The sequence below is a fragment of the Colias eurytheme genome, chromosome 20 (assembly GCF_061535395.1).
Source record: "Colias eurytheme isolate Ceu_HAF_F1 chromosome 20, ilColEury1 Martin Lab GWU primary, whole genome shotgun sequence".
Lineage (NCBI taxonomy): Eukaryota > Metazoa > Arthropoda > Insecta > Lepidoptera > Pieridae > Colias > Colias eurytheme.
In genome coordinates this window covers 8,979,799-8,992,154 of record NC_142999.1, presented here as the reverse complement: position 1 = coordinate 8,992,154, position 12,356 = coordinate 8,979,799, and the positions used below count along the sequence as shown (strand labels likewise).

The window sequence follows — 12,356 nt, the reverse complement described above, 5'->3', positions numbered from 1 at the left end:
TGTTATAAATTATAATTGCTATTTCCTGATAAAACACTGAAATAATTGACCAAATTTTTCCGATAACTATATGGATCCTTAACTTCACGTTTGATATCTAATTATCTTCGCGAATTTATATTTTAATGAATGTCTATACCATTGTTGAACGAATAGTTTCAGAATTATATTATAACGTAAATAAATCGATCCATTTTCAAGTAATTTATCAAATAAAAATGACCGATACGATATTAATGACTTTTTCTGAAAATTTTAATCTATTTCTCCTGTTTATAGCAGACAGAACTTTTTTCGCAGTTATGCCATTTGCAGGCACTACACAAAAATTAACAATTAAAAAATATGATGTTGAAATATTAAAAAATATCCCTGGATTAATTTAATCAGCAACTACTTACCTTACAATCGTTGATATCTATGCGGTAAATGTTAAAATTTGTATGGGAAATCCAAATCCATCATTAATCATTGTTAATTAATCTTAATCTGGTACTTAAAGGCGTGTTTGTGTATTAATGATATGGTGTTTCCTTAAAAAATAATAAGATATCTAAACGATATCGATCTTGATGCAAACAAATAAAACAGACGTAAAGTATTTCACAAGATTTTATTATAACATAATATATTACATGGTAGATACAGCAGAAAACCATTTTTATTATTCCTTAATGACTGACGATGATTTCTAAGCTGTCCTCTGAAATAGTTCAACTATTTTGGAAGACAAACTCACAAGTTGTTTAGCTCATATTATACAAAGTAAACTTAACTACTAGTATAAAAGAGGAATAAACTAAAACGTAGATGAAACTAGATTACTAAGATCAAAGTAGGAATTAACGGGCAGTGGATAGGATCCAGTTGGTGTAGGAAGATACTTGAGTGCTGACACCGGGGTAGAAAGCGTCACCGCATCCATTTCCAAAGGAGACAACACCAACGACAACATTGCCAGCGTACAAGGGACCACCGGAGTCTCCTTGGCAAGCGTCACGACCGCCAACGTTCAGGATACCAGCGCAGATCATGTTGTTAGTGATGGTGTTACCACCATAGCGTTGGGCGCAAAGGGCTCTGTTGATCACGTTGATGGTAACGTGCTGGAGGACGTGGGACGCCTGACCCTGGAACTGGAAGGCAAAAGTTTTTTTTTATCTGGGAGAAAATTGTGATCATAATGACTATACTGAAATTCTGAATAAGAAGACATTGAACGTAACGTTATATTTTTGCAGCTAGATGAAGTCAAACAATTATATCCACTTAACATGTACTATAAGAATGATACAAACTATTTAACGCTATCTATTTCATTCTTCTAACAAAGACAAATTTACAATTAACTACAGGAATGATTTAATTCAACTTTCTAAAAGTCTTTGACATTTCTCTTACCCGTGTGGTACCCCAACCAGCGTGGATGACAGCAGTGTTGTCAGGAACGACGAAGCCTTGGTTTACAATAGTACATCTCTGGATAGATGATGTGAAGGTGATGGGAGTGCGCAGCTTGATCACACTGATGTCGGCGTCGTATCTAGAAGCCCTGCCGTAGTCGGGGTGGTTTCGCTCGAAGTCCACATTGTGAACGCTCCCGCTTGTGTGACGGAAAGTGGCTCCGGCACGGATACGTGTGTTGGCAGCTCTGTATGTCCTGGAATGGAGTATGTTACAGTATTAATGGATATGCAATATTAAATGGTTAATAGATCTATGTGAAAATCTCTATATAATTTAACTTGTTTGTGTTAAAATGCTTTCTGGTGTAAAGGATTATCAAACCTTTTTTAAATTTCAGACCCAAATATTGTGTTAAATACGTATTACTTCGTCCAAAAATAGAGTTATATAAATGTTTAATTAATTTTTCCGATTAATCAAAATTTTCATTAATGAAATATATAAAACGTCATAGGAATCCTTCATAGTAAAATTATCTCTATATAACTAGTTTATAATATTATTATTATCTATGTATAAAGCATTCATCTGTTAATATCAAGAAATACTCACCATCCCTCGAAGCAGTGAGCAGCAGATAGGATCCAGTAGCTAGTCAGAATGCTGGCTCCACATTCCTGATTCCAGGAGCCCCAGCTCTTCAGGTATTCCACTTGAACTAGGGAAGGGTATCTTTCAATAGTGGTGTCCTGACCACCAACAATGAACGGGGATTTGGCGTAGGCGGTTGCTGAAAGAAATGAAAATTCATTATTCCTATTTATAAATAATAATAATAGTTAATAAAACTAAAAAACATGCTTTTTATAGAAAACCGAACTAAAAAATAGAAAATTTTTATCAAATTAGTGTATTGTCATCGGTCCTCAATAAATCTACAAAGTTTGAACGAAATCTGGCCGTTTAAAGTGGGTCAAAATCGCGCCGCGCCCAAAGAAGTCGGTTACAAACAAACATACAGGTGAAGCTAATATAAAGCGTGTAAAAAAGCAGAGCAAGAATCACATGCACATAAGTACTGCAGATGGCAAATAGAGATTATTATGAGAAAGAAAGAAATTGAAATAGCAATGCTACAGCTATGAAAATTGTACAAAAAAAATTAACATAAGTTCTATGGATACAGTTTTATTAGAGACTTTGAAATAATGTATACCTAAAATTTAAAAAAAAAATCATACTAGATTGCCACGGTGTATGCTTAAAATATTTGAAAAAATAAGGCGTAGAATATATTTATTAATTTAGGCAATTTGAAAATAATTTAGCTCGAAGTCAAAATGAAATTTAAAGTATAAATTTTATGTTGCTTTAAACCAGTAATTTAATTACGTTACGCATTAGCATTATTATTTACGAATTATTAAATGACTTCAAAAAAGGCTCTTTGAAACGCAAAATCTCTGAAATTAAAACAAACGACTGCGCATAATTAGTAGGTAACATATTTGTATATGGAAATAGTAAGCGAAATATAATTTATATTACTTACCCACTAAAAGCAGCAGACCAAGAGGTAGGTAGGACACCATATTGATATATTGAATACTTCTGTGAAATCATTTGTGCATTCTTCGTATTTAAATACTTGGATAATTCATAGGATTAAATATTTTAAGATAAATAATGATTATCTGAGTTAGTAATCCTATTATCCTATGGATTAAATATAAATATAATATAATAAAGTTTTATTCATATTGATTGATGTTAATACGATATGATGAATCAATTTTTATTAATTCTGCGATAAAATTGTTTCTAATTGTTTTAGCTGTGTTTATATTATATTAAAGGGCTTTTTTCCTCCAAATCCAATCTATAATATGTGTAAATAACATCGTGTTTATAAATTAATTTGAACAATATTATTTGTACTGTTAGGTACCTAATAAAAGCTCAAAGCCATTTTAATTTTTTTGTTATATCTTTCTCGTTGTATTACATTTTTATTTCGTAGACGTAAATGATACAAATTATGTGTATAAAATTCATTTTTCCTACTAATTTATTAATGTGAAAGTAACTCTGTCTGTCCGTGTCTTCTTCGCATCTAAACCGCTGAACCGATTTTGGATGAAATTTGCTACAAAGATAATTTGAGACCTGGGGTTTTCTGATATTCATAAACGTTTATTTCCCCTTGCTGACTCTTTTCTTTTTATTTATCCTTGCTGGCACATGTTGAAGATTATTATTTTATTAGGAGTTTTCTGATTAAAGTCGCCAATTAGGCAGGAAGCAGCTTGGTAAGGAAAAGTATTTTTTATTTGCATTATTGTCAAAAAATGGTAAATACCATCCAACATTTAAATTAATAGGTAGGGTTTTAACTTTATTACAGGTCGCGCGATGTTAATCCATATATTATCAATATTTAATTATCAATTGATAACAATATAATATTTGCCACAATTTTTTTATTAAATGTAATTATTAATTATTAATCTAATGTTAACGATATCCGTGTTCGTAATTTTAACGAATTTTGTTAATAATTCAGCTTAAATATTGTATTTTTAGTGTATGTAATTAAAAATGTAACATGGAAAATTGATCAATCATATTTTTCTAACTATATAATATTATGGGCCCTCTTCACAATCGACAGCGTTGGCCCATCAAATGATGGACCATCATTGCTGCTAATCAGTGTGACAATATGTGGTAGTTCGCACATTGGCTCATGTTCCTTTGATGACCGACAAACGGCAATTACGAACAAACATCTGCAATGATGAACAACCACAGACATTAATTATGCCCTCGACACTTAAACTTAAACATTCATTTATTCAATTAGACTTCTTCTAAAAGCAATTGATAAATGCGAATGTTTCGATGTTTGAAATTTGAATGGATCTGCATGAAATTTGGAACAAAGATAAGTCAACATAAGCACATTGGCTACCATCGTTGTATTCGGGTACTAAGCAGTTCTCTTACTCATTAGAAATTTTACAGATTTCTAATGAGGAAGCAATTAGGTAACTTTAAGTTTCGCCTATATAAGTTATCCAAGTTAACGTACAGCATTAAGTTACAACATCACAACGGTGGCACATAACAAACTTTAAATTGGTTAAGTTCAGTGCAGGGTTAAATCAAGATTTAGTACCTGCGTGGTTTTAGAATATTTTTTTTTAAATATATAAATTCGAAAATCCGAAAGAAGAGAATGGGTACCCATTTTGTAAGGGACTTTGTTGTTTCAGCATTTCCATTACGTCCACTATTAGATATAGGCCTTGTTCAACACGGGCTCCTGTATATTTGTTTAGAAAAGTGTTGTTTGTTGTTGTTTTGAAATCTCTACAATATGTAATTAATAAGGCCCGACAACCAACGTCAGATATTTTGTTGAAAAGAAATTACGAATCATTGAAGTACAATCATAACATGCATACAAGCAAACTGAACATAAAAAAAACAATTAAAAGAAATCATACATTGTCTAATTAAAAATGAACTCAATAAAATAAGAATAAAATAATAAAATAAACATCAACAGTATTGTAACTCCTCTCCACAGCATAAATCTATACATTCATCTCGACCTACATAATCTAGGTAAAAGAGCTAAAAAGACAATCAGTCAATCGTGATTTCTGGAGCTCCATTATATTCCTAGGTCCAGTTTCCCGGGACAGGATCAATACGGCACTAACAAGGGAGTTCCAGCGCGCATGCGTCGACGCCATTGCTAAAACGAAGCGGCTTCAAAAAACAAAACATTAATACCAATATTATTATAAGCGAAATGTCGCCGGAAAAAGAAAAAGGTATAAAGTGCTGTGATTTGTGTGTGCCATTTATTTATTATGTAAGAATGCGTGTTTAATTTGTCATTTTTCACTTGTTTATAATGTTTTTGTTGCGTGAGTATTTAAAAGTTTATCTGTGAAAGGATCTAGAGATCCTTCCCGAATAAAATATATAAGTACAGTTAAAAAATTACAACTTTCTCAAATGTTTCATTGTAAGTGAAGCTATAGACAAAGAATCATAACCTCTAAATATGCGTATCTACTTTTTATTATGATATCATGTGTGTTTTTATGTCTTCATTTTTGAATGAAAAGTTTAATAAATTTTAAGCAGTGCTATAAAATATGATTCTATTGGTTCCTATCTCGTATTGTTTACTATATTATTATTTACTAAAACCTGGTCTTAAAAATACATTCAGTTAAAAGTGAACCTAGAAGTTCATCTAAAACCATGTCACTGTGATCCATTTCGCGTATTTTCCATGTACTTTTTATATTATTTAACTGTTAAATTCCTAATAAAAATATATACAATTTAAAAACGACAGAACCTATTTTAGATTTTGATTTTATAGACCGCACAAAAATTTAACTAAGAAAATCATGTATTACGCTTAATGTCAAGTTCATAAAGGTACAAATAAATAATTAAAGCACCTAGTGTTTTAAAAATATATTTTTTATTGCTACAAACAGTCTTTTCGTGTAAATTCTGTTATAAATTACATGATACGATAAAATTATAACCTTAAATAATAAATATAATATGTCAGTAGCATCGCCTTTTCTGTTATTACTACCAGCATATCAGATAATACCCACACAATGCACATAAAACATCCTCCTAAAATTTATTTCTAGAGCCCGAAGATGTCATGGAATCGATAGACGAGTTAAAAGAGCGTCTATCATCCATGAAACGTATGATGGAAGAAAGAAAAGCAGCTGGATCTGGTACCAAAGACCTGTTCCAAGGTCACGCCCCCAGCCTGGAAGGTACCAACATGATAGACGGCAGTTTCCTAAGCTTCGTCTTCGGAGGGTCCCTGGTGGTGATCCTGAGCGTCTCCTTCTATGCCTTTTATAACCTTTACCATGCTGTACTGAAGAAATTCCCGTCGCCTCACACAGAACTGTAAATAGTAGGTAGTTAAATAAATTTATGGTTAATGTTTTTGTGTTTTATTTGGGTAACCACAAGGATAATAATGAAATACGAAATTAAAAACTAGAAGTAGGCATGTATAATTGATAATTTTATTAATTTTAAAAATAGTTCACATACATACATAGTTTTTACATATACCTACATAAATATATTATTGGGAGTAATTAGTTCATGTTGAAATATAATTTCCACACACATTACATTAGTTAAATAATTGAGTTTTAAATCCGTATACAAATATTTCAGATGAAATTAATACATTTTTTTATAATTTAAATAAATAAATACTCCAGGACAAACAATTTAATAACAGTAAATAAAACTTCCTGAATTGTTTTGTTTGTTTTGGATTTGGATTTTATTCATTGATTGATATTGATTATATTCGTATCATAGACTTAAAATGTTTATTGTATTTGCATGACGATTAGATAGAGCACCTCTAGCGGTTACGTAAGAAACTAAAATGCGTAACAATCCATAAAAAAATAAAGAAAATTAGAAGTTCTTAAAATCTTATTAAATGACAATAATTTTTGTTAAACCAAATTGCTTAAATAAATGTTATATCAGTGGACTATCTCTACATAGTATAAAACAAAGTCGCTGTCGCTGTCTGGTCAACCCTATATATGCTTAAGTCTTTAAAACTACACAACGAATTTTGATGAAGTTTTTTTAATAGATAGAATGATTCTCTAGGAAGGTTATATAATTTAATAGTACACTAATAAATATCATACACACGCTCAAAACAGTTTATTCTGAGCTTATTTCATATAAAATTATGTTTAGATGTTACGTTTTAGCCCAGGTGTCCTAGAAATATATATTTGAACCATTGAGATAATATTAATATGGAGACGACACCGCCTACATCACTTATGTTCCACTCAACATACGTCATGTGACGTATGTTGAGCGGTATTTTTTAATGGTTTTAAAGTGAAACGCATCAAACATGCCTTCGTGTGTGTTACGATATTGCACAAATAATACAAATAATACGGAAAAGTGCAAAGGAATAACTTTCATCGTTAAGTACCTAACTAGATAATATTTTTTAAAACTTAGTTAGAGCAAAAAAATGGCGCACAGATTTTGTTCGTGGTGTCTCCTCCATACGTAGTAATATTATCTCAATGATTTGAACAACTATTTTAATTTATTAAAATTAATATCTCACTCGAAACTAATTTGTTCAAGGGCTTGTATTAAAAGCTTTCATAAATTCAATTACATAATTAAGATGCTTTATTACTCTATAGGTAGGTATAATTTAACAATTTTCGATCGTTTTACTTCGACGAATATTAATGTAGAAAGCCTTTTTCCATACAGTTTCATTGTATTTCCTTAGAGAGTATTTAATACTACATGCTATTAAATAATTATATAGTTGCAATGTTATTACATACCATATTTAGTCCCTACTAATATATTTATCTGTCTGCCTAACTCTTCTTCCAGCCTTAGCCACAAAATTTGGTACTATAGGTTTCAGAGTTTGAGACCAGAGAAAGGACATAGAATAGCTTTAAAAATCCCACGGGAACGGGTACTATACGAGTTTTCTTTGGACTTCGTGGGCGAAGCCGCAGGCGAAAAGGTTGACGGTTGTCACATATCCCGTAACTTTTTTCTACGATTTTGCATTATAATTATGGTTTTAGTGAAGTTTATGTATAGATAATTTAAAATTTCAACTGTGTGGAAGGCGTCGGTCGTCTCTAGCACAGGTTTATACCTAGTTGAGGCGATCGTCGAGTCGTCGTTCAAATATTTAGGTCAATGTATTGGTACTCAATAAACGATTTTAATAATTTATTTATTTATTTTTGTATGCTTTTCTATTCTCAGACAACCGATTTCTTGGCTTAAGTTAAAATATGTACCTACCGTCGCCTTTTCCCCTTTATTTTCAACATTTCCTTTATGGAACGAGAATCAATCAAAGATCGTTATAAAGAGCGCACAAAAAATAACCTATGACTGATAAAATTTTCACCTTTTGCAATAATATCAGCTCCTAATATTTCCTATCTACCAAGGAAATATTAAGAGCTGATAAATCAGTTATATATTGTGTGACGCCCACACAGCCAACACTTTACAAATCACAACCAAAGGTTATAAACATTATTCATAGAACAAGGCACAAACAGCTATTACTGCTAGCAATGTTAATAAAACTGTCGGTGCCTTAGAGAGGAAGTACATTGTTAATTATTACACGGAACGTTTGGTCTTTATGAGTAGAACATAAGGATATAAATTTATATGTACTATTCACAATTCAAGAGAAGTTAAGCAATTGCATTTAATTTCTGATGGGGAAACAGTTTCGTAAATTATTAATACAATGTATAAATAAAATTTCTGTCTGTATGCCTGTTCGCAATAAACACTAAAAACGATTGCACCGATTTTCATTTTATCATCAATGGATTACGTCATTCTAAAAGAAGATCAGTAGGTACATAATTTGATTTGCATTTTAATTTTTGCACGCCTCATAAGCGAAGCGTTGAGGTGGGTACTACTGTCACTTCGCGCAAAACATCTGATTTTTCAAACTTAAAATGTCTTTATGTATCATACATTGCACTTGTAAGATAATACATACACACACATACTAAGAAAAAACACTATTTTTAACATTCATGATATTTTTGATGTCATTTTTGTTATTTAAACTAGTTAAAAAACAGTTTAAAAAAGTTCTGTCTTGGACGTCCGTGTGTCTGTATGTGCGGAGGATTTTCTTGTTAACACGATAGCGACCGAAATACTTTACTAATCGAGTCTTTTTTTTTCTCTTACGCTTGATTATGCTCAGGAATAGAACCCTTTCATTTTTCAGGGTCTGATTCGATGTGGTTTAATTGTTATTAAATAAACAAAAATAATAATTAATAAATAATTATTAAAAAAAAATTATGAGGCGTGCACTTTTGGATTTTCCTAACTATTTAAATCTTCAAATTTAGATAAACCGCAAACGGAAAGTTAGTGAATATTAAACAGAAAGGATAATAATTGGTATAATGATTGGCGAAATGTATTTACTAATATGTAAAACATAGGAAATATTATACAAACCAAAGTTATTTTTATATTTATTTTCAAGACCATATTTCATCAACATTACATTTCATTTAAACCGAGTTATTAGCTTTTAATTTAGACCCAACAAGCCATTCAAAAATTGACGCACAGGAAGTCAGAGTTACGCAAAGCTCCATATTTACTGTACGAGGAGGCTTAATTACCTCTCCTCTGGGTATGAGGTTTCCGGTTCTACGCTTTTGTGTATACTCTCAATTATAATGTGGTTACCTTTTTGAGTACTACTTGATTCTAAATATAACATGTAACTTATAAAATATTGTCCAAAAAGATGTACGTATGGAAATTCACACAGCTTTGTTCAAACTTATAATGATTATAGCAATACCTACTCAAGTTGGTATGAAGTATGAACTCAAATGGAATATTCCAACATTTATCATTGATGCTCTGTTTCCTAACAAAATCTTTACTTAATATTATAAAGCTATAGAGTTTGCTTGTAGGTTTGTTTTAACGCGCTAATCTCGGGAACTAATGGTCCGATTTGAAACATTTTTTCGGTGTTAGATAGCCCGTTTATCGAGGAAGGCTATGGAAGGAAGCTATATATCATCTCGCTGAGACTAAGTGTATTTGTTTGTATCTCTTTCATGTTTTCGATTTGTCTATCTCAATAAAATAAATTAAAAGGCTAGTGTACCTATAGGTTTCCTTTACCGCGGCAAAACATCTAACTCCCATGAGAATTTCTACTTTGACTACGTAGGCGAAACCGCGGGTAACAGATAGGTATAGATTTAACTTTGTCGACGTCAGGCCAGACTCAGGTCACCGGTATACTTAGGCCTTCCCAGGGAACCAAAATAACCAAATTTCTCGAGTGGAATACAGAAACATACACAAATATATATTCACGAACGCTTACAAAACTCACATACTTACAAAAAAATATAACGTATTATATCCTCTTTTACTTTTCTTATAGTAATAGAATATAGAGAAGGCACAAGAGCTGACTTTCAACGTATAAAAAGCAATAGTAGTTTGTTGCATTTGGTTAATTATATTTCAAATGTCTAAGGTGCGGCACGAAATCGAACCTGCAACCTTAATTAAGTACTAAAATCGTGCGGCAACAGCCATACAAATGATATCAAAGGAGTTTATTAATAGACTTTTAAAAGCTTTTTAATTGTTGAAAAATACCCTAGCCTTTCCAGGGAATTGGTGTTATTATAAAATTTCACATTCAAACTAAAGTAATTAATAATTTCATAAATTATTCAACGTACAACCTGCGTTATTCAGACAAAATATACCTAATACACACAATTATAATCAATTATCCAATAGTAATATGGTCTAATTTCGCGTGTTCCATATTTAAAACTAAAGCAAAAGCTGTTTTCCTCTCTATATGCTACCCGTTTCAGAAAATCAACATATCTTGGAAACAAAACATGTCATACGCTCCATTCATTAGTCATCACTGAAACTATATCTGTCTCTTTCATATGTACGTTTCTGAAATTAGTGTGACAAAGACAGCGCTATATGTGAGATGGGCGGGAAAATGTTAATGGAGAAATATCGTTAGAGGCAAAGATGAAATATTAAAGCGAAATGACATGTTATTTATTTTTACGAATAGCTATGTATTGTGTAAATAAATTGTCACGTTTTACGGAATGGGATAGATTTATTTATCAGCTATCTTAAATATATATAACGACCGCCTCCTTGGTACAGTGGTTGACGCTTGAGCGTAGAACCGAGGGGTCCTGGGTTCGATTCCCGGTGGAGACGAAGAAAAAAAAATGTCTCGGTCTGGCAGGACACAGAAGGCTGATTACCTACTTGTCCCTAAAGAAAATCGATCAGTGAAACAGATGTATGAATAATGCATCTGCCCCTTAGGCCTTACCCCACTACGGGGACACGGGACTTCTCACTTTACTTAAATATATAACAATTGTAACTTCATTTGTCTTGTATGTCACTGACAATCTGGGTATAAAATGTTTCGTATGGGAAACAAACACGGAATTTTTATCATTAGAATTAAGAACTGACTTCAAATAAAATTTCAGTGAATATATAGGCTATTCAAACTTGAATAGTCGCGTATAAAATCTACAAAACCTAGCCAATTTTTCAATCGGTACAGTCACGCTGAAAATTATTTTATTTAATCATACATTACACTATTTTTTTTACAAAACTGCCTCTAGTAATTTAAAATTCATATATTATGTAGAGTAGAAAAAAATAAGAGCAAACCAACTAACAGAATATGCACTAATCAATTGCATTATGTTTTAAGTAACTGGGAAAATTAACGTGAATGTTTATTTAATATTTCAGGCTAAAAGGACACAAAAATAATAAACGTATGTGTATTTTAGTCCAATGACAAATTGCCACATCTATATTATTTATTCTCATAATCGTTGGCCGTTACATCTGTCGCTTCAGCTAATATTGTGGTAATATTATGAAACAATACACTTGCTCTATGTTACACAGTAGCTTTATGGTGTACTCAGCTTTTATGCAAATTTGTGTTTTTGTTTTACGCATAGGTAACACTGCTGGACCTGGATGCGTTAAATTTTATAAGTTCTTGTAGGATGTAGATTATAATTATCATATTGAAGATCAGACTTGGTTCTGTATTCAGTTTATTCAGTTATATGAAATTATCATTACAATTCAAACAGCGCTTTAAAAAGCCTATTTTTATACCTAAACAAAAAGCTCTTTTCATTTGCATAATATATCATTGGTTTGCACATAAAGCCGGACTTTGATTTAGTTCTTCTTCAGTAAAGTTTATTTTTTCTTAGATGGAGCAAAAATATACTATTTCATGATATGAG

General features: G+C 31.6%; 2 protein-coding genes across 2 annotated transcripts; one reads left to right on the top strand and one right to left on the bottom strand.

Annotated features, from left to right (window-relative positions):
• Nucleotides 1–633: 633 nt before the first annotated feature.
• Nucleotides 634–4,901, bottom strand: LOC149899837 (trypsin, alkaline C-like). The gene is made up of 4 exons (XM_090113492.1): nucleotides 4,871–4,901; nucleotides 2,020–2,197; nucleotides 1,402–1,660; nucleotides 634–1,136 (listed from the first exon to the last, which is right to left on the bottom strand). The coding sequence occupies exons 1-4, from the start codon at nucleotides 4,887–4,889 to the stop codon at nucleotides 843–845; spliced, it is 750 nt and encodes a 249-aa protein (XP_089969618.1). The 5' UTR covers nucleotides 4,890–4,901; the 3' UTR covers nucleotides 634–842.
• A 262-nt stretch (nucleotides 4,902–5,163) lies between these two features.
• LOC149899836 (uncharacterized) lies at nucleotides 5,164–6,409 on the top strand. The gene is made up of 2 exons (XM_090113479.1): nucleotides 5,164–5,249; nucleotides 6,099–6,409. Exons 1-2 carry the CDS (start codon nucleotides 5,228–5,230, stop codon nucleotides 6,374–6,376), a joined length of 300 nt encoding a protein of 99 aa, XP_089969605.1. The 5' UTR covers nucleotides 5,164–5,227; the 3' UTR covers nucleotides 6,377–6,409.
• Nucleotides 6,410–12,356: the final 5,947 nt, after the last annotated feature.